This window comes from Eucyclogobius newberryi, unplaced genomic scaffold (genome assembly GCF_026437365.1).
Source record: "Eucyclogobius newberryi isolate DKJ021-1_F unplaced genomic scaffold, fEucNew1.0.hap1 SCAF_3, whole genome shotgun sequence".
NCBI classification, from domain to species: domain Eukaryota; kingdom Metazoa; phylum Chordata; class Actinopteri; order Gobiiformes; family Gobiidae; genus Eucyclogobius; species Eucyclogobius newberryi.
The window spans coordinates 16,089,881-16,113,573 of record NW_027315945.1 but is presented as its reverse complement, the minus strand read 5'-3'; the positions used below and the strand labels follow the sequence as shown (position 1 = coordinate 16,113,573).

The window sequence follows — 23,693 nt, the reverse complement described above, 5'->3', positions numbered from 1 at the left end:
GAAATACTCATTGTGATGAGTGTTGTCTTTCTCAGTTTCCCTCAGATTCCTTATGGATTTGTCATTTCATTCAACTCAAAAGCTCTTTTAAATGGCATCCGATGTTTTGCCCAGTTTTGATGGAGAGTTGAAGGACTCGATGAGACTTTCTCTCTTCATAGATATCAGAGGCTTGAGATTTCCCCGATAGTTAGCATCCAGGCGGCTGCGGCAGAGACAAGGCTGTACGCTGTGTAATATATTTGGCTTGAAGGTGATCTTTACAAGGTTATCACTCTCTCAGACTCTGACCCACTTGGCTGCGCTATCTATCGCCATGGAGTTGGTTGCCATGGCGGCGGAAAAGGTGCTAACTGCCACTCAACAGGCTTGTTCCCGGCATTGAGAGGCTGTGTACGGATCACTTTGTCCTCATGCCACGTTTGAAAGCTTTACGTACTTGTGTGCATCATTGATTACTGTAGGTCTCCTGAAGCGCCAGCATCAGGACATTCAGGACCTCTTTCAAATCACTCTTTATGTTCCATCTCTCTCTTAAATTAAGAAGTTTGACACATTTTGGTCTTTTTGTGAGCGCCTGAACTCTTTTTCTGCATACCAAATTTTACGCAAAAATGTTAAATGCAATTGAAATAGAGAAAGACAATGAATTATTTAAGTACATAGTGTTTGTAACTATATTTTAACACATATGCATTACAAAAAGCTGTATCGTCAACAATACTGTAAACACTGAATAACTTTGTGTACAAATTGTGCGCTACAGATAACATTTCCTTGAGTTACTGTAGCTTATGTAGGCAATACGGGCTTGCTAAAATCACCAATGACATCAAATTAAATATGGATGCTCAAAGCTACTACCACTACTGTCCTTGCTGCAAGTGAAACCATAACTACTACTATTACGACTTTATCACCACCACTCAAATATTTAGCAGCCAAAAAACACCATGGCCGATGTTTTATTTGTGCCGTATGGATGGATGCTGCACTGTATGTCACTGGGTACAACATTCATTTTCTCGTCTTCTCGCACTGCTGTGGGTCATAAAAAATGTTTACCACATTTTTTTTATTTATCTTGTTTACTCCATCTAGTGTTTGTGTCCAAATGGAGTCTGTCTGTCTTTGCTTTCTTACAGACTTGCTAGTGTTAAAAAGTCAGCCACTCTGAAGGCATCCTAATTAAAAAAGAAAAGAATACCAGAGAATTTGGTCAGTGGAATTTGTCAAATCAATTCGCATATTTTGATGTGGGTCTCTCTCTCTCTCTCTCTCTCTCTCTCTCTCTCTCTCTCTCTCTCTCTCTCTCTCTCTCTCTCTCTCTCTCTCTCTCTCTCTCTGGGGAAGGGTTTTTTGCAGGATAGAGGAGGAGGAGGAGACAGGAGAGAGACTAGACTTGATGACGGAGGTAGCAGATAGAGAGGTTAGGGGCTTATAGTAGGGTGAGTGAGGGGAGGAAAGGAAGCTGTGAAAGTGCATTGATTTTTTTTTTTTTTTCCTCCTTCCTCAAACTAATTAAAGTTTTGGCCTGGTTCAGTGATTACCCCACTGCTTACAGAGGCTTTCTCCTGCTGAAGGGCTTCGATGCACTACCTCTCTCTGCTCCTACCTCCTCCTCCCTTCACACTAGATGCCAGCCCACTTCCTCTTATTTACATAGCTAGGGGTGCTTTACTAGGGAATTACAATTAGGAAGCAGCAGGGTTGACTTTCTAGTGAAGACTTATTTTGTGCATGATGTCAAGTGAGCCTTGACTGCCATTGGTTATACTCCATTTCAAGAGGAATTCACTTGAAGTGGGTAAATCTTGTAAGAGTATTTTGCGCATGCTGTGGTCGTGCCGAGCCGTCCATCTCAGTGTCTATTGAGAAATACATCCAGTGACAGTTATTTCATAATTTTTCTGAAAATCTACACCACGTTGTGAGAAGAATGATTGTGTACATAATTCAAACTAGTGTCTGCCAAGGCTCAGGAGTCATCTACATTTATTAATCCATTCAAAGTGTGTTTTTCTTTTTTTCTTTCTTGGCTGCGTCCAAACTAATGTGAATAAATGTTTTAAAGGATATTAGTCTAGACTGGTGTTTTATGATATCAGGAGGCACTCAATACTTCAATAATCCAAACCATGCCAGATATGAAGTTTTTTGTTACTTCAAATTAAGGCAACATATGCAAAATGAAAACTAGGACATTTAAGATTTCAAACCTAAACGTTAGGCTTTGTGAATTCAAGAGGTTCAAACAAGGATTTGAAAATTTGATGTCAAGTTAAATTGTGTTGGTTGGTAACAATTGAAAACATTTTGCCAAGGTCGAACAAGTTTAGTTAGTTTGTGATTTGAAACCTTTGAGCAGAATTGATTTAAAAATAAAATGTAAACACTATGTACTGAAGTCCACATGGTCTACAAAAATGTTTCAGTTTATGATGGCCTGAGGCTCAACACTTGTGTGAAAACAAAATGTGTTTATAAAATCAGGATTTTATAGACATTTGCTTGCAACAACATTATGTTTGTATTCTGTTTTTATTTTGTTGACCAAATACAAAGGACAAGGAAATGACTGCATTTATGTGTTATTAAAGGCAAACAACCCAAAACCACTCAAATCTTTGAATAACAGAATTTATTATAATTTATTTAATACAACCTTTTGTCATTCAGTGTTGTTTCTGTTGTAGTAAAGAGACTTCATGAAAGAAAATCCTTGTGTGCATAAATCAATGGAACCTATTTTGGAATAAACAGCATATTGTCGGCTTCCCTGCATAAGAACTATAAAGAGTAATAGACCAAATGCCGTCACAGTAGAGCAACAAAATGATTAATTTTGCTCCTAATCCAGAAGTATGGCTGCTTTCCAGATGGCTCTGAAATATAATATGTCAAGAGTGTTTCTCATCCAGCTTACAAACAGAAAAAAACAAACACAAAGGGCTAAAAAAGAACAGTCTCTTTGGCAGAGGTCATGATGAATAAAAAATAAAGCCTTACTGAGAGAGCAAAGTGTCGAATCCCAATCTAATGCTCTTGTTTATTTCCAACACATTTTCGTCAAACTGTTGATCACGCCCCACAAAGTGAGAGAAATAGAGGAAGTCAAGGATGAAGGAGGGTCCCAGTGTCCTCCTGTTCGAGTGTGTATGTAAGTGGTGCTCCACACATAGATATGAGCTTGTGCTGTGGCTGCTGTGTTTCAGGCCTGCTCAGACTAGAGGAGCTGGTGCGCCGCTTCCTCATCTCCCGGGAGACGCTGTCGGTCCGTATGCTGGATGACAACATGGACCCCACGCCGCTTCTCAAGGAGATCCGTGACGACAAGGTGGCCACCATCATCATTGACGCTAACGCCTCTGTGTCCTACCTCATCCTCAAAAAGGTATGGAAACTTTGCTTGTCTTTGTAACAGGAAGTAATTGAGACTTATTTCAAATATTAGCAAAAGCTATTTAAGTTAAAGCAGTGGTATACTGTATGTTGGTCAGGTGTTTGCAGGGCAAACTGGGGACTCCCAGGGTATGATAATGGTGGCTTTAAACTGTTATCCTGAAGTTGTCTAGACTTTTAGCAGAAAAAATTAACAGGTACTCTCACATTTCTCTGATTATCTTGCTTTGAAATAACTATATTACTTTCTTGTATAGAATGAGAAAGTCACATGGTTAGATGGCTAGCAAGGCTATGTCATTGTCACACTGTTACAATTAATACAATTACTTAAAAGTAAAATTACTATTCATTTAATTTACATGTATTGAAGGCTAGACAGACGCACACCACAAACAAACATTGGACAAGGGGATTCCTTTTAACCCATTAATGCCTACATTTCCCCCGGAGAAGTAATTATGAAATGCATTTTCTACGTTTTTTACAAAAATGGTCATTTGATGTGCTCAAAGTGAGAAAGATGCTGTTCTCACAAGTATAAGAGGGGCAGATCCAGATGGATACTGTTTGAGAGGACCTTGGATGTTCTTCACACTCGTTTATCTTGCAGCTAGAGGACCTTGGATGTTCTTTATGCTTGTTAATCTTGCAGCTAGAGGACGTTAGATGTTCTTCAGACTTGTTCTTTATTTAGTTAGAGAACCTTGGACCTTCAACCTTCATAGGACATGTTTCAATAGGAGCTCGAGCAAGCAGCATCTTGTTCTTCAGACCATAGCTTTTTAGTAGATGAGGATGGTGGAGCAGGGGAGGGGTGAACATCATTAATGTCATAATCTGATCATCCATCAGGTCAGTTTGATGTTTTAAACAACCTTCTGATTCTCTCCTCCTCGCAGTCTATATCAGACCAGTCAACAATGAGGGAGTCTTACTTTGTTGCAGGCCTTCATCCATCTTATAAAGAATGTCCCTCATAGTAATCAAATATTAACAAAACATATAAACAAATTCAGAGAGTTGAGATAGACATAACACATTTATGTTAAGATATGTGTGGCCCTATATGTTCTACCCTCTATATTGATACAAAGTTCTATCCCACTGGTCACAATAGTGACTGCCAACACGTTTAGCATCCTACAAGTTGATCTAAATAAAATAGAGTAATTGCAAATAACATTTGATATTGCACATATCACTTCCTATGGCTTTGTTCTTTCGGTTTTTACTTGAAAGTGTAAATATATGCAGCAACAAATTTAGAGCTTCAAAAGTACTGGTGACTGTTGAGTTAATAGTTTTTATATTCAGCCTTCTATTGTCAGGGTGGATAACGGCTATATGATTTACTTTGATCTTTAGGGGCTCCCTAAATAGATCACATTAAAACTGAAAACTGCATGGGCACACAGTAGTACATTTTAACCACCCTGGAAAAAACAGTAAAATGGAAACACACTGAGAAGAAATGTGAACTATAAGCAGCAAATTTAGTGTTGCAGTGCGTCTGTCTTGGGTTAGGGTGAATGTATTCTAATACACACATTATACAGCAGCACAATTACATAGAAGCACTCCATTACAAACACTGATACTAAAAGCTTTAATTTGTGTCATATTACTGGTATCATTTACACTCTTTTATCCAAAATGAGCACTTAAAATCCCCCCTCACTCCAAATGTCTCATTGGAATTGCCTTAACATCTTATTTTCACAATCAGTGCCTGGCGGATCTACATTGTGAAAACAACATTTTCCGCATATCTCCAAGGGACCCACTCACAATCTTAACAAAATGAGTCGACAAAAAGACATGTTTTGTGGTGGGCTGCAGCACAGATGTTACAGAGGCTGAATAAGGAAGCGCTCCGCCCGTAGCCAGTGAGTCAGGCTGGTTTGTGCGTATGGAACGTCCGCCCAAATGTCCGATGATAAAAACAAATCTGATTAACGTATTCTATTCCTCTCCTATTTTGCCCCCCTCCTTTGCTCCTTTGTACCTTTGAATGCCCCCTACATCAATCTTTCTTTCTCACATTATGTTCACCTGTCTGTCCCTTGTTTTACGCTTTTATTGCCAACATTATTTTTTTTCCCTGTCTCACTTTCTCCCTCCCTTTCTTTCTCTCTCCCTGCTGCAGGCATCAGAGCTCGGGATGACATCAGCGTTTTACAAGTACATCCTAACCACCATGGTAAGAGAACGCACATCCTCCCACCACGCAACGCCCTCCTGTCCGTCCCTTTATGGGCAAGCAAAAGGTTACAAAGTTGCAGATGACGTGATAAGGGAGAGGAAGGGAAGCAGCAGTGGTGTGGGAAGATATGTATAGGCGAGGTTGCAGGTAAAGGTGATGACAAATGTGCTAGGGCCCATTTTCCCCCTCTTTTCCCACTCCACCACCAGCCACCCTCTCTGGTTTTTCATCTCCTGCTTTGATATACTCCCCTTGCTTCCTTCCATTTGAATTAATGTGTCACTTTATGCAGCACTCCTTGATTTTTTTTTATTTTCTTCCCCGCTCTGCCCTCAGTATGCTCCTCATCTTTGAAAAAAAAAAAAAATTCCACTGGAGTCATTTCCATCAACCTCTCCTCCACCCGTATCGGTGTTTTCCCCTCCTTTAGGAGCTGTCTATATCGTTTCATCCTCTCTTTGTTGGAGATTAGATGTGTCATTCCCTCTCCTCTGTAGCTCTTTTTTCTTCATTACAATCTCCCTTCCCACACATTTATTTTTTCCACCGGTAAAAAATGTACACACTGTCAACACTGTCACTCACCTGGATTTTACGTCTCTGCCTGAACCAACGAAGGAGAAATTGTGTTTGGAGAGATGGGATCAGCTTGGTGACTCCATGGATGTCTATCAGTATTATTGAACTGCAATAATATGTCTTTACAAATCGTCAATATGATATTGTATTTGTTTATTTATACGAGGGCATTAACCAAGACGAATTCAAAGCTTCTAATCTTCACATTTGTGCTTTATTTAGGATATCGTGAACCAGATAAAAGCCCCTGCTCATAGTTGGTAGCCTGCAGTTCAAGAAGCATAGCGCTCGTTGACTTTAATTAAAAACGTTATCTAACCTTGTTGCATATTAAACAAGTTTTCAATTACCTAAGGATCACAGAGATTATCAGAAGATTTTAGCGTGAAATTCAGGTCAAGCATCTGTCAGAAAACAGCAGGTGGTCTGACCTTGCAATTACAACGAGCTGAATTACGACCTCCTCATCAAAGGTGGTTTTCAAGCATTACGGGTGATTATAATCAGCAAATGTAATGATATCCAATGAAAAGGCTGGAACAACTTTAAGTACATCAATTAGTTACTACATCTTACTTGCCTCTTTTGATTAGGCTGGGGGAAAATCACAGCCGGATTCATAGTTGAGCTTTATCTTATTGCAGGTGACACTGAAATCATCCGGACTTTTTTGTATATGTAAGGTATATGGACACTGTGGAGCACTTTCTGAATAACCACTCGGTGACATCACAAGAAAGTGTTTTGTAATTTGGAGGAGGAGGCTCCCTAAATGTACACAATTACTCAAATATGTATAACTATTGGTATGTTTTTGATTAGGAAATAAAACATGAAAACCTAATTCATTGCTCAGAACAAAAAAACAAAATAGTCCGTAAATGTGCTAAAATAGGCCTCTCCAGGGTCGTCCTTTAGACTTCTGCCCAAACTGCAATGCGGGTGTGATTGGTCCGGCCCACAGTGGCTTGAATCAAACTGAACAGCGTGCACCTGACTAGAGAGATTCTCAAGATTTTGTGAAACAAATATTGTGAGAATTCATCTGAGTCTTTCTACAGTCCTTACTTTCCAACTTTCTTCTCAAGGACTTCCCCCTCCTGAGACTGGATGACATAGTCGATGACCAGTCCAACATCGTGGGCTTCTCCATGTTCAACACCACTCATCCTTTCTACCTGGAGTTTATTCGCAGCCTGAACTTGTCCTGGCGGGAGGGCTGTGACCTCACGTACCCTGGCCCAGCAGTGAGTCCCATTCACACATACTCTCAACACCCACACATTTAGAAGTCATTTCAATATATTTGTCGGTTTGCCAAGCTAAATCAAACTACTTTTTTCCTTAACTGATTCACAGGGCTGTTAGAGACATTCTGCTCCAGTCCTTTTCTTGTATTTAATGGGTATTGATATATCCATCTGTGTCGGGTCCCCATTGGTTTTGCTCATACTTTACATCTATTCTCTCTCCCAGTATTCCGCTTTGATCCCGGGTAACTGTTCAATCAGCGCTCCCTCTAGCTCTTGTGTTGTTCACCTCTCTATGCCTCCTGCAGCTCTCGTCAGCGCTGATGTTTGACGCGGTGCATGTGGTGGTGGGCGCCGTCCGGGAATTGAACCGCAGTCAGGAGATTGGAGTGAAGCCACTGAGCTGCACATCGCCTCAGATCTGGCAACACGGGACCAGTCTTATGAACTATCTGCGCATGGTAAGTGGTTGAGCGTGTCCGTCTGCTATATGTCAAGTACAATGTAATTCAGAAAACGCATTAACAAGACATACTCAAGTGATTAGATGTTCTACGCTAGTGTCCATCACATTGTAGTTTAAAAATAGCAGTGAAGTAGTAATGTAGTAGCAATGAAGTAGTGGTGAATATAGGTTTTAATCTACTATATAAGAATGTTGATTGATGAACACAGAGGTAACACTTGGCATCTTATTAACCCCTATCCACTAGTGATGTGGAGTTTTTACCAACCTGCGGGTCCCTCAATCTTGGAGTTGTATGAACCGTCGCAGCCCGCACCGCACAAAACAATCTATTTTTCAATCCGCCCCGCATTAAGAAGTTTTCGAACGGAAATGCAATGGAGCTTAATTTGGAGTGGGAGTATGCGTCATTCCGTCGCATCCGCTTTCTCCCTCCCACTCGCTCGCTCTCAGTGCAGCGGGAGTCCAGATGTTGAGGTAAATTAGCTCACACAGAGCGATCATGGACAGTGGGGACAGTGACGACTGCACTGACACGTTAAGCTCCAAACTGTTGCTTGTTTTATTGCAATCCGACTCAAATTCATAGAGAAACAAGTCTGATGAGGAACTGAATTTAGACGCAACTTAGATGCGCATCACCACTATCACTACTATCATAAACTAACTTACATACCGTATTTTCCGGACTATCGTAACCTTTTTCATAGTTTTTCATACTATATACTTATACTTATACTCCAGAGCAACTTATGTGTGATATTCACACTTGCAACCGCATTTCATACTCTAGTGCGACTTATATATGTTTTTTTCTTTTCTATTATGCATTTTGTGGCTGGTGCGACTTATAGTCCGGTGCGACTTATAGTCCGGAAAATACGGTACTAAAAACACATATGTAAGAAAAACATTTTATTACCTGCCATGGCCTAGGAATTGAGTCTAAATAAATAGGACATATTGTAAGTTAATATCAAACACAATTGTTCTTTACACAAATAGAGTGAACTATTTGAATCAGTCGTATGATAATTACAGAATATCTCACTCCTTTTTGTGTACTGCATATATTTCTCTTTTTGAATTGAAATACTAATATGAACAAATGGACTTTTCCAACATATTCTTTTTTCTTGACGCACCTTGTACACTCTGCCTGGCTTTTCCTCTTGATCCATTTCACTTGAGGAAAACAATGATTGATGCTCTTGATTTTGTCCTTCCAAATTCAGAAACTAATATGTGATTGTTCTTCAACGACTCTGCTTTCAAATGAGAATACTATAGTAATTCAGTTACAATCCCCAAATGTCAGTTTCCATGTTTGACACATTCAAATCAAATCAAGAACAAAAAACAAAACAGGGAAGAAGACCATGTTTCCTCAGATAATGTCACATAGAACACATAAATAACTTAATACATCATAGCAAATCTTGTTTTTTTTTGCTCCATCGATAATTCTAAATCAGCTAATTACCTTGGTGATAAACATGTGTGTGAAGTACATCCTGTTCCATGCTCATTCTCCCATGCGTGTAACCCCTGTGCTTCTCTGTCATAAGCCATCCATGCGTGCTCTTCCCATTGATGACCTGTTGTCAAAGCAACCAGAGACCCATCTCTCATTGCCTCCGCCCCGACCGCCCAACATCTGTCTTTGTTAGTCAACATCACGGCATTCTCCATCTTCAGCAGGGTGCCATTCATCATAGACGTGCTAACTGTGCCAGCACCTGAGTGTAGTGTGGAACGGCGAGCGGCAGGTTTGGCTCTTATTAAAAGGGCTGTTGATTTTCTCTCCACTGCTCTGCTACAACCGCTCGCTTCCTCTCAACTGGTTCAAACGCTGGGCTGTCTGGCAGTGTTCACTCTGTAACTATGCAGAGTAAGCCTGGGATGAAAAGAACTAGTGTGCGCTATACATGGGGTCAGCTGCTATATATGGGTTAATATATGGGATATTGAGTACAATATTCTCAAAAGGCACCAAACTTGTGCTTACGTTGGTATAGTAGTGTAAGTCTCCAAGACATGTAAGGTATTTCTGAGTTAAGTTTACGTGTTCTCTTCACGTTTGTATGCGACTCTGTACTCAGGTCTCTAACACAAACATACGATTCCCTCTGAGGCCAAGACTCAGTTGTGAATTAAATTCTGATTTGATTTGCTTTCAGTGAATCATAGCACATTTATTGCTTTATTAGTATAAAAGCATAAAAACATATTGTTAATGTTTTAGCTTGACACCCATACATCTGTGTATGCAAAATGAAAACGACTGCTAATTAGTTTCAGAAAGGGTAACAGTAAGTGCATCATACATTTTGTCAGTTTACCCACCCACTATTTTCCTCTGCGTTTGATTGCTGTATTTATGTTTCATACAGTTAAATATACTTTGACACACAGTTGCTAGCGCAGGATTTCTGTATTGTTTGAATGCAAAAGTAACAACTGAATAATAGTTTTCTTTTTTCAAACACGAAGTTGAGCTTTTTAATAAATTAACTTAATGGACTGGGGTGTTTGTACATGTTTTCCTTCTTGCTCTATCTAGATTACATGAATTCCCATATGCCCAAACCACACCAGCTCTTGTTATCTCCTCCTTTCCTCACGCTCTCCCTCCTCGTGCCAGGTGGAGTACGACGGTCTGACGGGCCGCGTGGAGTTCAACAGCAAAGGGCAGAGGACCAACTACACCCTGCGGATCCTGGAGAAACACCGCAGAGGCCACAAAGAGGTCAGCAGCCACCTGTTATCACACAGCAGCAGGTCTGAGCCCCCGCTGGCTCTGAGCTGGGTATAGGGCGTTCTGTGCGATTCCACTGCCAGACGAGACGTTTAACTCTGGGGTCAACATGGTATGGGTCTGTCTCCAACCAAATGTCACTAATGTATATCAAGAAGGCCTCATGCTAATATCAAATAAGGCATATCATACAAAGACACATTTAAATTCCAAGCAGGTTATATATCAATAAAAAAAAAATAAAAAAGGTACTTTTTATTGTTTTGGATCCCTACAATTCTGTAAAAAACTATTAGAACCATACATTTGCTCCACTGCAGTTTGAGCAGACAACAGCATATGCGTTTTGAACTTTAGGAGCTGAAATAAATGAGATGAAATAAAGGCTCTTTAACTTTTCTAAACAGACAAAGTGTCGAACTGTCAATTATCGAGTTTAAAATAAATCTCTCAACCCAGTCACTTATTTTATATTACAATGTTTTGCTGTTGTAAAGTTACTGTAATGGTTGTTCAAATAATATTGTTAGGATATAATTATGGTATTAAGAAAGTTTTGATGAACTTTTAAGGAAAATAACCTGGTATTGGGTTGATATCTGGCATGGCTTGCATACACTAACTACATGGTAGTATTTGTAAGTTTACTTTAATTTTTGCTACAGGATAATATACTGGACAGGGTTGGTACAATGATATTATTACAACCTTATTTCACAAGACCTTGAAATAACATGTACAATAGTACAATAGTCTAAATGTACTATATTTTCCCTGTGGACCCGGCAGAGTGTGTTTTATTGTGAAACTGCACTGATGGGATTATCATTCTCATTCTGTCCATACCATGAATTCTAATTTGCAGTAGAGAATAGAGAAATATATAAGTTTGTGAATCATTCCACCTCCCCACTGCACAACACGTAACCCTCATAGTCCATATCAAGTTATTATTTTGTGCCATATACGGTATAGATGAAACCTGTCCAGTCGGAAGCGAATCATGCCGTAGTGGTTAAATACTTCTACATTTTTGTCCTCTCGCAACAGATGTTTTATACGTCTCCGACAATAAAACAAAACTTCAGACAGTTTTAGTAGCATTTGCTTTTCCTTAGTGAGCTATAAAGGGAAATGGCTGAGATAAAAACCCTGCTTTTAACCTGTATTTGAAAGTCAGGAAGTAATGACGCTTGAGCCCACACGCGAGTACATCCCCAGATTGAGGGTATAACTTCACACTTCATTGACATTGAGGAACACGTTTTGCCATCACCTCCTAATCTGCTAATGTCTTTCTGAGCTCTTTACGTATGTAGGCCAACAACGCCTGGTGTTAACTGGAAATGCCACCTGATAACCGCACTTAAATCTTGAGCTAACTCTATAGGCGAGTTAGCTTTTGATAACGAACATTTTCTCCTCTCAGTGGCAGCAGCAGCAGCAGCAGCAGGGGCAGCAGGAGCAGCAGGAGCAGCGGAGGCAGGCACCACTGCAGGCAGGCTGTGCTGTGCGACCACTCTTAAATGTCAGAGCAGGATAAAGAGTGTCATATAAAAAGGGTGATTCTGTCTAAGGAGCTATTACCTTCTTTCTGACCTGCTGAAAGATGTGTAGTATTATCTCTTAAAGAAATCCCTCTACAACCACACCTATCTTTCCTCCACCTTTGCTGAGCCATACTAATCACCATGGTAGTTAAGAGGCTCGTGAAAGGGAACCGTGAGCTGTTTAATGCATTACAATGACTGGATCAAATGAAAATAGACATTGAAATCAAATGATTAATCGTGTTCGTCATTATTATTTTCTTGTCTTGCCCCGATGGGCTCGAATATTTCATCATGGTAGTCAATGTCCCCGAACAGCTCCGTGGGGAATAATTGGATCCTTTTGCACCCGTTACAATGGAAGCAACACAAAGCTCCAGCCATTACACATGTACGCCTGCTTCTTTTAGAGTACTCAATAGGCCTGATACAGTGGCTGATACAGGGGACAGGTGAAGTGAATTTAGAGCTCACCAGTACATTATTTATGTGACAATAGCCATTGATTTCCCCCTTGTTCTCTCTCCTGTGTCAGATCGGAATCTGGTACTCCAACAACACATTGGCAATGAACTCCACTAGTCTGGATATTAATGTCTCGGAGACGCTGGCGAACAAGACCCTCATTGTTACCACCATACTGGTAAGGTCACACTTATGAGCTGTGGGCTGTGCTGTTGTGTGGAGTGTCGCAGCCAGTTTTGCTGTCACTGCAGCTGAGACTGGGAAAGACAGATGAATCAGCTCAGACTTTTTGAATACAATTGAATGACATTATTCTCTTGTTTATGGAATATAATATAATACTCCGAGCTAACAATGAGCCATAAATCATGCACATTGTATTTTAAATCTATACAAATAATCTAGGTACTTGATTAATATAGGTTTCACGTAACATTCATTTGAATATTTGCTCTTTTCAGCAACAGTATAATTCATTGATGTGCCTGTATCTTCGTGTTGTATAGAAAGAAGAAAGCACAGATTAAAGGTGCACCATTTCACTTTTTCTAGTGGAGTTGCTTGCTTTTCTTCATGGAGATATTATTGCTTTGCCTGAAATCTTCATGGAGACAAGTAGGTGACGCTTCTAGACCAAGTCAGATCTGTGGAGAGGTGGCCCCGCTCACAGTAAGAAGGCATGTTCTCCAAGCATTTTTGAGCTGGTAATTAAGTAAATGCTAGATAGATCAAGGGTGATGAAGGTGTTTTTTCTATCAAGTCTGTGTTGAATTCTGCTGATGTGTATTATGTGTTATTGAGGGCTCTCTCATGGTGCTTTGCATTCTTCCCACAATCCAAATATATAATGGAATGGAATGTAAATGCCCGTAGATGTCCAACAGCAGATGGGGATGTAATATTTTTATTTGTGTATTTGAATCTTTGCCCATGTTGCAGCCTAAACGTTAAACTAGCTTTTGACTATGCCTGAATAAATCCATTCCAGTTTCTGGGCTCTGCATATTGAATCATCTGTTGGCTATAAATTACAAAATCAATTTTACTCACAAGGTCAGGCTGTGGAGGTTGTTCGAAGGATTTCAGTAAAATATTTCATCAACAAAACTGGCTGTTTTACCCCCAGTTTATGGATCATTGGATGTGTTCCGTGAGTCTTCATCAATATGATTCATCTGTAGACATAAATGTTCGATTTATTTAGCTTTCTTGGGCTTAATACAAATCAATTTAGTCTATATCACTTCTGCCAATAACATAGTGTTGCCAAGTTAAACGAGTAAATGGGTTGTTTGTTGGAATCATTAATAGATTTAGTTAATCTTTTGTCTGGCATTCGCATATGTTGTAATTACTAAAAGACTTTATTGCATATATCTGAATAAGTCTGTGTGTTTTCTGTCATTTATGCATAAAGCAATATGTGCATCAGTCTTTCTCTTCCTTGGAAGCCATTTTGCTCCTTGGCAGCATCCACCAAGCCCAGTTTTAGCTGTGTTAAAAATGATGTTGTTTTTTATCACGCTGAATTGAATTCATCTTCCTTCTTGACGTCTTTCCCACATAATAAACAGCGTTGGCCTGAATCATGTCATAATCTCCTTCTGTTCAGGAAAACCCATACATGATGCGCAAAGAGAATTACCAGGACTACCAGGGCAACGACCAGTACAAGGGCTTCTGCGTGGACATGCTGAGGGAGGTGGCAGAGATGCTCAAGTTCTCCTTCAAGATCAAGCTGGTGGACGATGGGCTCTACGGCGCCCCAGAGCCCAATGGTTCTTGGACAGGCATGGTCGGAGAGCTAATCAACAGGGTGTGTATGGCTCCTATCTCCCCCTCACAGGCGCTCATTAGAAACACATAAACATGCAAAAGTGAGGTATCCAGGACTGCCACAGACTCAGGCTTATCACCAGGACATGCTGTCACATGGGGTTTCTGGAGTCAAAGAAGCAAATAATTGTCTTCTTTTTCTTACAGCGCGACATGCCATTTACCATTCATAACAAACACTATACCAGTGCCGAATTTGAGTAGCTATGGGAGCAAACAATTACTATTCTAAAAAGATCAGTTCTCTCACTGGCAAAGAAAAGTCACTGTAAGCAATATCGTAACTATTATAAGGATAATCTAAATATTATGTGGTATTTTTATATGTAAAGTTATGTTAGAGTGCTATTTTGCATGGAAAAAGAGCCAGACAGAGCTACAAGTATTTTGTGATGTGGCAGCGTAATGTTGGGATACCTGATTTTCAAACTGTGAAAATATACATTTAAATGTATCTAGTTCATTCCTAGCTCTCACAAACCCATTTTAATATTTACATTCATGAATTTTTGGGCTTTTACTGTATATTATCTTCAGAAAAACATACATTGTGTATGGTGGGGAATCAATCCACTGACCTTTCACCAACTGTGGAGTAATTTACCAGTTCTTTAGCAGCTTTACTCTCTTTCAGAATATTGGATCAGAAACTTCTTCCTCACACTTTTGCCTGACCTTTACACTGGTGTTTAAACACTTTCTAATAGAATTACCTCAGTCAAGGGCATATTCATCTTCTTTGTTTTTACTCAGTGTAAGAGTACTCATAAGAGGAAACATGATTAAATAGCCACAGATTTGCACAGGCACTGATGCTCTAGCCTCAAATCACAACTGTGCTGTAACTTCCCTTGTCTCAGATTGCCCTCACAGGGGAGAAAGACTCTTATCTAGGACAAAAGCTAACTTGATAATTCCCCATAAGAGAGTGCTAGTATTGCTTAAAATTGTCTGTGCTATCTTTTTCTTTTGCTGTGAACCTATCCCAGCCAGCTCCCTCTCTCCGGTCCAGGCCTATGGCAATGCTGACTGACACTCTGGTTGAAGCAGGCTAATGAGAACCCCTTTCTGCTTAATTACCATACGGTATACTTCAATTACCAGACTGTGGTCCCTATGTGGGGCCCGCCACACTGGTCTGCTCCCCCAGCTCTGCATGCCCTCCCTATTGCCTGATCTCTCAGTTCTAATTAGCTGTCCATGTTCATCAATTAGCTTTTAATGGAGGAGATGGGGGGGCAGCACAGCAACCAAAGACCCACCAGGTTTTATGTAGGTGCAAAGACCAGTCACCCAGTGCTTACTGGCAATTAGCCTTGTTTGGTTGGTGGTTGAACTAGAAGTTGAGTGGTGTGCAGCCTCTTATCCTTTCAAATGTGTATTTATTTACACCAAAACACTTTTATTTGTCAGGAATGTTTGTACTGTTTTTCCAACCCTTAGTTTCAGTTTTGTAAACTCTTCAGTAAATTCCAAATGACGAATGAATTTTGGCAAACTTTCATGTACCACCTTTTTGCAATTTGTGATTTTCAAGTTTTGTGCTTCTTTGAACTTGACTTTATTGACCTTGCTAATTCTAAATGATTGTTCTAGCAAATTTGCTGTCAGGAAATATTGTTATCTTTGTGTTTGTCTAAACAGACCGATATTGGTGTTACACTCATGCAGAAAAATCTACTGATTTCTAATAAATTACTCAATTGAATCCCCCTCCTCCCTTTTCCTCTTTCTTTTTTTCAAACCTACCATTATTTGTCCATCTCCCCGTCTATCTCTGTCAATCCTGCAGAAAGCCGACCTGGCCGTGGCAAGCTTCACCATCACGTCGGAGCGAGAGAAAGTGATCGACTTCTCTAAGCCGTTCATGACCCTGGGGATCAGCATCTTGTACCGAGTTCAAATGGTGAGGCTGCCTGTGTACCTGTGTGCCAATCCAGCCGGGCCATATTCTTCGATTTGCTCTAATATAAGGCAGCAGGGTCTCACCTAAAAAAACAGATCAAACTCAACGAGCTACACCACTTTTTGGGACACACTTTATTTTCCAAGTATTTGCGTGCTTGCTTGCTTCCACTTTGTCCCCGCTGAAATTTATAGGTGTAATTTAAATTGCTCGATAAGTCAGTGCTGTGTAACCGGGTAACAGTGACAGCTTTACATTGCTAATGAGGTTCTGGGCCCGGGCCAAGTCTTCTTCGGCAGTAAGTATTGTGAAACAGAGCGAATATGGATTGTAGCATAAGCGTATCAAAACGTCTGCAGGCTCAATATTAGAACAGACTGAGGGACAGTGCCCTCCTGTGGTGTCAATTGTCCTAACTCTGACTGCATTTCAACACTTGTCTCCACACAGTTATGACTTCTCTATTTTCATCTCCTTTTCACAGGGACGGAAGCCGGGTTACTTCTCCTTTCTCGACCCCTTTTCCCCTGCCGTCTGGCTCTTCATGCTGCTCGCCTACCTAGCTGTCAGCTGTGTGCTCTTCCTAGCTGCAAGGTCAATACATTACATCACACTATAGCGACAGTGCGCACATCTGGGCCACATCACCCTTTGTCTCATTGAGCACATGGCACCTGTCATGCACTAAGATTTTTTACCTCATACAACGTTGTAGACAGTTTTGATAACAATCCAGTGACTGATTGGTGATAGCTGGAAGGATACAAGTAATATTACTGTATGGTTCTTTGACCTTGATGCCTCTTCTCTGTGCTCCCATTTTGTGACAGGTTAAGCCCTTATGAGTGGTACAACCCTCACCCATGTCTCCGGGAGCGCAGGGACATGCTTGAGAACCAGTATACCTTAGGCAACAGCTTGTGGTTCCCAGTCGGAGGCTTTATGCAGCAGGGATCAGAGATCATGCCCAGAGCTCTGTCCACCAGATGTGTCAGTGGTGTGTGGTAAGTCAGACAGACACTTTTCTCTTTTTTTCATATACACATTTAAACAGATGAGCTTAGTTTGAATACATAATTACGGTATTGTTATAATATAATGGCATTCATAATTTTACAAATTGATGATAAATTCATCCTTGTTTAAAGAAGAAATATTGTTAAAGTTATTTAGTATTAAACTACAAGATACATAGATTTTCATTTTACATTTAGTTTATTATAAACTGCAATATTGGTTCAAAACGGCTTAATAATAAATAATAATACTTACATAGACTCTGATGATATTTTGTCTAGCTTTCAGTGTGGTTTTAGAAAGAATCATATTACTGTGTTGCTCTTTTCCTTCCATCAAAGGCTTTGGACACTGTAGATTCTCAGCTTCTCATTAAAAGTCTTAACAACATGGCATTTCTGGTCAAACCAGAAATCGATCACAATGTGCCAAATTGGTATGAGCCTCTTCCGCTTTTCAAATAGTATCTCAGGGCTAACCTGGATCATGCCAGATTGTTCTGTGTTTCACTCTGATTCAAGTTCTTCACATAAATCAATCTGGAAAGTCTCTTTAGGGGGATTTAAAAAAAAATAAAATACAGAGAAGCAGAAAAATCTAAATTATGTTAAATCCAGTTTTCAGAAAGGGAGTGTCTACAGAGCCGCGACGCGGCTCCTGAAACTGCTGCGCTATTTGACCGCGCTGGATTAGACCGCGCCAAGTTAGGGTTAGTGTTAGGGTCAGGGTCAGGGTCAGGGTTAGGGTTAGGGTTAGGGTTAGTGTTAGTGTTAAGGTTAAGGTTAAAGGCGCAATGGATGATTTTTCGGCGATTTGAGAACGCAGGCGGAAGTGCGCATGCGCACTCCCCCGTGCGGACCGATACAACACACACGTGCGTTTGTTTATTAGCGCAACGGAGCGCATCGCATCGCTCGTCTCCCGTAGATTTCTGTCCACTTCTGCGTCAGCTCGAACTGTCTTTCTCCGTCTTCATTTTGCCCCGTACACTGAGGGAACTATAATATAATATTATGATAGATCCATGGGCTTAGGCACGCGGAAACATGGGGAAGAACCGCACGCGGCTGCAGGTGAGCGGTAGGTGCGTTTTATGATTGATACGTGGCAGGACAAATGATTTATCTACGCCACGAGGAAATATGATAAAAAATTTGCTGAAAAAAATCATCCATTCCACCTTTAAGGTTAGGGTTAAGGTTAAGGTTAGGGTCAGGGTTAGGGTTAAGGTTAAGGTTAAGGTTAGGGTTAGGGTTAAGGTTAGGGTTAAGGTTAGGGTTAAGGTTAGGGTTAGGGTTAAAGTTAGGGTTAGGGTTAGGGTTAGGGTTAAGGTTAGGGTTAGGGTTAGGGTTAGGGTTAAGGTTAGGGTTAGCCATGAGGCTATATGGCCGTGCCTCGGTTCCTGAAACTGCTGGGTTATTTGACCGCGCCGCGGCTCTGCAGCCACGGCCTTTCAGAAAAGCACAGTCCACTTTCTCATCCATAAATGTACAAGTGCCATTGTTTTTACGTTTTTGAAAAACAAAACAGTTTTTGAAAAATCCTAAAATAGGCATAAGTTTGGCCGTTGGCGCCGCCATGTTTGTTTTGGTTCGGTTGTTTTGACTTTTGCCCAAACCACAATGCTGCTCTGTGAATGGTTCCAGTCCCGCTTGCGGGCCGCCCTAAATACCATGTGATTGGCCCGTTTACCACTGGGTTGGACTGCGAACTAATCAGCAGGAGCCATTCAATGAGGATTCTCAAGAAGTAACAAAAACCTCATGGCTCCAATTTAGAGCTAATTTTAATCTCGATTGATGTAAATAACCTTTGTGTAGACCTCTCAAATGTCATGTATAATTATTATGCCAATGATACCGCACTTTACTGTTGGGCAACATCACTGAGGCTGGCCTTTGAGTCAATAGAATCTGCTTTCTCCATAGCCCAACTTCAATCCCTAAAGCTAGTGCTTAGCTAAAGAAAACAAAAGCGAGGATTTTTTTCACGTAGTCGTGTGTTACCTCAGTATATTCCTCAAATCAAGACCTCTCAGTGTTACACCACTGAGTTTGTGTCAAATTTCAAGTACTTTAGGCTTTTTACTGTACAAAGGGTGTCTTTTAAAGCTCACATCAGAAAAATATATCTTGTTTTTTATTATTACAGTAAGGCCTGTTTTACCCTCCAAGCCTTTACTGGATTATGGCCATGTCTCTACATTAATGCAACTAATACTTGTCTGCACTCTTAAAATACAGTGTAACATAGCACTTTGAGATTTATAAAAGGATGTGATCAGCTCACCCGTCACTGTGAAGTATATGCAAAGGCTGGGTGTCCCTCATTGAGTGCCCGGGGCTTCACGCACTAGATGATTCTAGTTTATAAAAATATCTGTGGCTGTGCACCAAGTTATCAGTGTCCCCTTGTGCAGGGAGCGGAGGGTTTTTATGCTTATCATGCTATGCGATATGTATAGCTTGTTGGTAAGTCATGTAAGAACAGACTGGGGGAAGCAAGCTTAAACTCCTTTCAATCGGACTTGCGGTTGGGCAAACTCGTCTTGCTTAGGGGTTTTCACTCAATTTAAAAAATAAACTAAAATCCTACTAAAATGTCTGTGCTTTTAAATGATAATTTGCTTTTTATTTGTTCTTTTTTTGTCTCTAAATTGGGTTTTTTATGGTTTTTCACTTTACCCTTGTTCACCCTTGAAAAAGAGGTCTCGATCACAGTGGGTTCTCACTTGGTTAAATAAAGGTGAATAAATAAATTAATAATAATACAAACAAGCCCATTGGCTTCCTGTTAAAAACTACAGAACTGAAAAGCCACACTTCATAGTGACATTTCACCAAAGCAAGCAGCCGATTTTCATTTACAGGTTTTTATTGTTGATTTTTTTTTTTTAACGCTGTTTTGTGAGTCTGTATTTTTTGAACAATCCCCCAGAGAACAGGGCAGAGATGGGGGATGAAATCAGTACAACTTTGAGTAAGCTAATGATTTGGGAATACTATTATAACATGGTTAAAAGCTCATTAAAGTCTATTTTACATAATATATCCCCTTTATGTCTCTTACAGTATATTCTCCATTATTTACAAAATGTAAGGGCTCAGGGTGATGCGTAAACAAGGACAAAATCTCTGACTAAAGATGAGCACTGACCTAGACGGAGGAGGATCTCTACTATAATGTGTATATATATATATATCAGTTTTTCCATGAGCAGCTTATGTTCAGACAATTTTCTGAAAATAACAAGCAGTTCTAAAAAAAAAAAAAGTTTAAGCTTACCAATAGTTGTGTTAAACGCTGGATTAAGAAATAGCAAATTACACTGAAAATGAAAGTGTCTTAAAAGGAAGAATATGTCTACACACATTTAATCTTAACGCAAGGTCACTTAAGAGCCTCATATCAGTTGTTCGATCTGTCTCCCGCAGGTGGGCGTTCACGCTCATTATCATCTCCTCCTACACGGCAAACCTGGCAGCCTTCCTCACTGTGCAGAGGATGGAGGCCCCCATCGAGTCCCCGGATGACCTGGCTGACCAGACCAACATTGAATACGGGACCATCCATGGAGGCAGCACCATGACTTTCTTTATGGTATGACGAGCCTAGTAAAAATATATTATTATCGTTTTGTTTATGTTGTAATTACCCTGCTCATTACTACTTCTACAACAACACCAGTTCTTCCCACTCAAAAAATAAAGGCTGCTTTTATGTTGCTAAAATGTCAAAAGTAACTGGTTCACCTCCATAGAAGAATATTTTTAAGTGAGAGTTTTAGAAACCTAAAGCATTGCATTTAGCATTATCCGAAAGGCTTTAGTAATCAGAATCAATTTAATTATCAATTAACTAAAGCTGTCCCATTTTACTCCACTTCTCACTGTAGAATAAAGCAAAGTTAAATATGAAAGAACTGGTGGCATCATTTGGACAAAAGTAAAAGATAGCAGAATTTTAAGGTAAGTTTTTGACTGAAGCTCTAACCTGTCTCCTCTTTTTCATTCTAAAGATGAAATGGGGATGAGAGAGGGTAGAGACAACTGGCAAAGGGGCTGGAATCAAACCCACAACACATTTGCAACACCCTTTTCTTTTTCAAGTTTTTTTATTGACATTGTTCACAATTTAATGTGCAGAATTGAGTTTACTTTAGAATATAAAGCAAATTAAATTGCCTTTGTGTTTGACTGCATTTAAACCCGCTATGTTAGCCTTTAATACACAAACTGAGGTATGGGTAGAAAAGAAAGAGAATGTAGATAACAAATGGAAAGACACTTCACTCATTTTGCCTGAGAATGTGGTCAGTGCTTGAATGATTGGTGCTGGTGGTGGTCAAAGGTGCCTCTGTCGAAGTTTAGTCTATACAGACTGCGAGAGGCGAAGATCGTTCTCAAGTTCTTTATTTGATGAAAACATGGAAAAACAGGCAAAACAGTAGCGTGTTGTTCGTCTTGAGATTCGAGTCTTCACAAGATTTTGCTGTGTTTTATATCGCTGTTGCTTGGGTCTGATAAAAATGGCCTGACCTTCGCTATGACGTCCGCTTTAAGATTGTTTAGACTAGTCCACAGATGATCAGAAAATACACAGAATAGTTAAAATACACAGAATTGTTCATTTTAACCCATACGCAGCAAGATCGTCTTGACTCATGATAAATAGGACACAGACATGACAATAATTTGATCAATATCCACACCTCTGGCATAGATTGGCAGCCTCACATCCGTCAGTCTGCCCCAGGGCAGTTGTGGCTACAGAAGTTCTTACCACTGCACGTGTGGAGTGAATGAATAATGGCCACAGTGTAGCACTTTGAGAAGCTTTGACAAACCTGTAAAGCATAAGTGCAAGACATTATTATTATTCTTAGGTGATGTTTCCTTTGTGCCATTGTATATAATATTTCAATCAGAGACCATCCTGATCTATGTTGTTGCTACACTGTATCTCGCTGGTATCTTGTATTCTTTATGACTGTTGGTGCTGGTTTTAAGTGGCTGACTGCCTTTGTTTGCAACTGAGAGGGCTTCTGGCATCTGTGTCGACATCTGTGTTTGTCACCAAGCCTTCATGCTTATGTGTGTGTTGCTTTTAGTGTGGGAGTGTGTGTGGGTGTTCGTGTGGAGGTGCGTGTATTAAAAATATGTTTACTCAAGAGCTTACCCGGGAAATGGCGATGTGCCACACAGTGCCAGTCTGGGGGCCTGTTTGTTTATGCATTCTCTGGGTGTTTGTCCACAGCAGCGGTATAAGAACGAGAGGTCTGTGTTTGCCTACACAAGCCACCCAGTGCAACAGTACATTACCTGCACTCTAATCTAATCCATTATAAACACTTCTGCTTCCATACTACTTTGACACGTCTATTTTGTGCATTTTACACAAAAGTAACAATGTAATTTTCCACTTAAACACTTCATCTTGTTGTGTGATTTCAGTACCTGCCATTCCAATTCTAGTATGTATTCTTCTTCTGTCTGTGAGAAATATGATGCACCAGTGCACACCACAAGTAAATAACTTGTTGATTTATTTGTGTTTCTGTAATATATATTTCACCTTTTGGTCAAGAGGTTTATGTTATCCCAGTATAGTCTTTTGTCTTCTGTTGTTGTCCAAAGCCTTTCCAATCCAATCATTCATAAAGAGATAGACACACACAAAAATGAAACGTCAATTTGTCAACAAACTATTTTATTTTAACAATAGTATTACAGTGGAAGCGGTTCAATACTGTTCAATACTGACCTCTATTAGAAGTGTCTTTAAATGGCCTGTACCTGACTTGAATTATTTCTAGTCAAAGTAAATGTTCTTTACACCATTCACTGTATTACAAAAGCATCTAATGAGAATGAGAGAAAAACAATTGACTGTGAAACATAAGCAATTTGTTAAAGAGAAGTTACTGACACCACTTTTTTTTTTCAACCAGGCACATTTTTCGCAAGGAATGAGGGAAAACAACTGTCCTGACACCAGCCCAGACAATGTATTCCCAGTCATGGTGCATTATCTAGAGGGAGATCATATAAATAATTCACAAAGTGGGTGGCGACTGGAGAACCATGTAGAAACAACTGTTTGAGTCTATTCCAGACAGTTTCTTCTGTGTCATTGTGCAATAGTCAAAGTGGGCGGGATTAACAGCTCAAACATGTTCAACATCAGGTAGAGGCCATTTAACTTACACTTTGTTAGTTTTCACCTATGAGTGCAGAAGCAATACACTGTGTTATTTTG

At 40.1% G+C, this 23,693-nt stretch overlaps 1 protein-coding gene across 3 annotated transcripts in view; it reads left to right on the top strand.

Moving 5' to 3' along the window:
* Nucleotides 1-23,693, top strand: part of grik5 (glutamate receptor, ionotropic, kainate 5) — a 120,001-nt gene that overhangs the window by 84,231 nt on the left and 12,077 nt on the right. For all 3 annotated transcript variants that reach the window (XM_072460208.1, XM_072460211.1, XM_072460209.1), the window contains 11 exons: nt 3,216-3,394; nt 5,552-5,605; nt 7,276-7,434; nt 7,746-7,898; nt 10,548-10,652; nt 12,747-12,854; nt 14,289-14,492; nt 16,305-16,418; nt 16,903-17,012; nt 17,249-17,422; nt 20,870-21,035. In XM_072460208.1, coding sequence (XP_072316309.1) covers nt 3,216-3,394; nt 5,552-5,605; nt 7,276-7,434; nt 7,746-7,898; nt 10,548-10,652; nt 12,747-12,854; nt 14,289-14,492; nt 16,305-16,418; nt 16,903-17,012; nt 17,249-17,422; nt 20,870-21,035 — 1,526 coding nt within the window. The remainder of the gene's footprint in view (nt 1-3,215; nt 3,395-5,551; nt 5,606-7,275; nt 7,435-7,745; nt 7,899-10,547; nt 10,653-12,746; nt 12,855-14,288; nt 14,493-16,304; nt 16,419-16,902; nt 17,013-17,248; nt 17,423-20,869; nt 21,036-23,693) is intronic.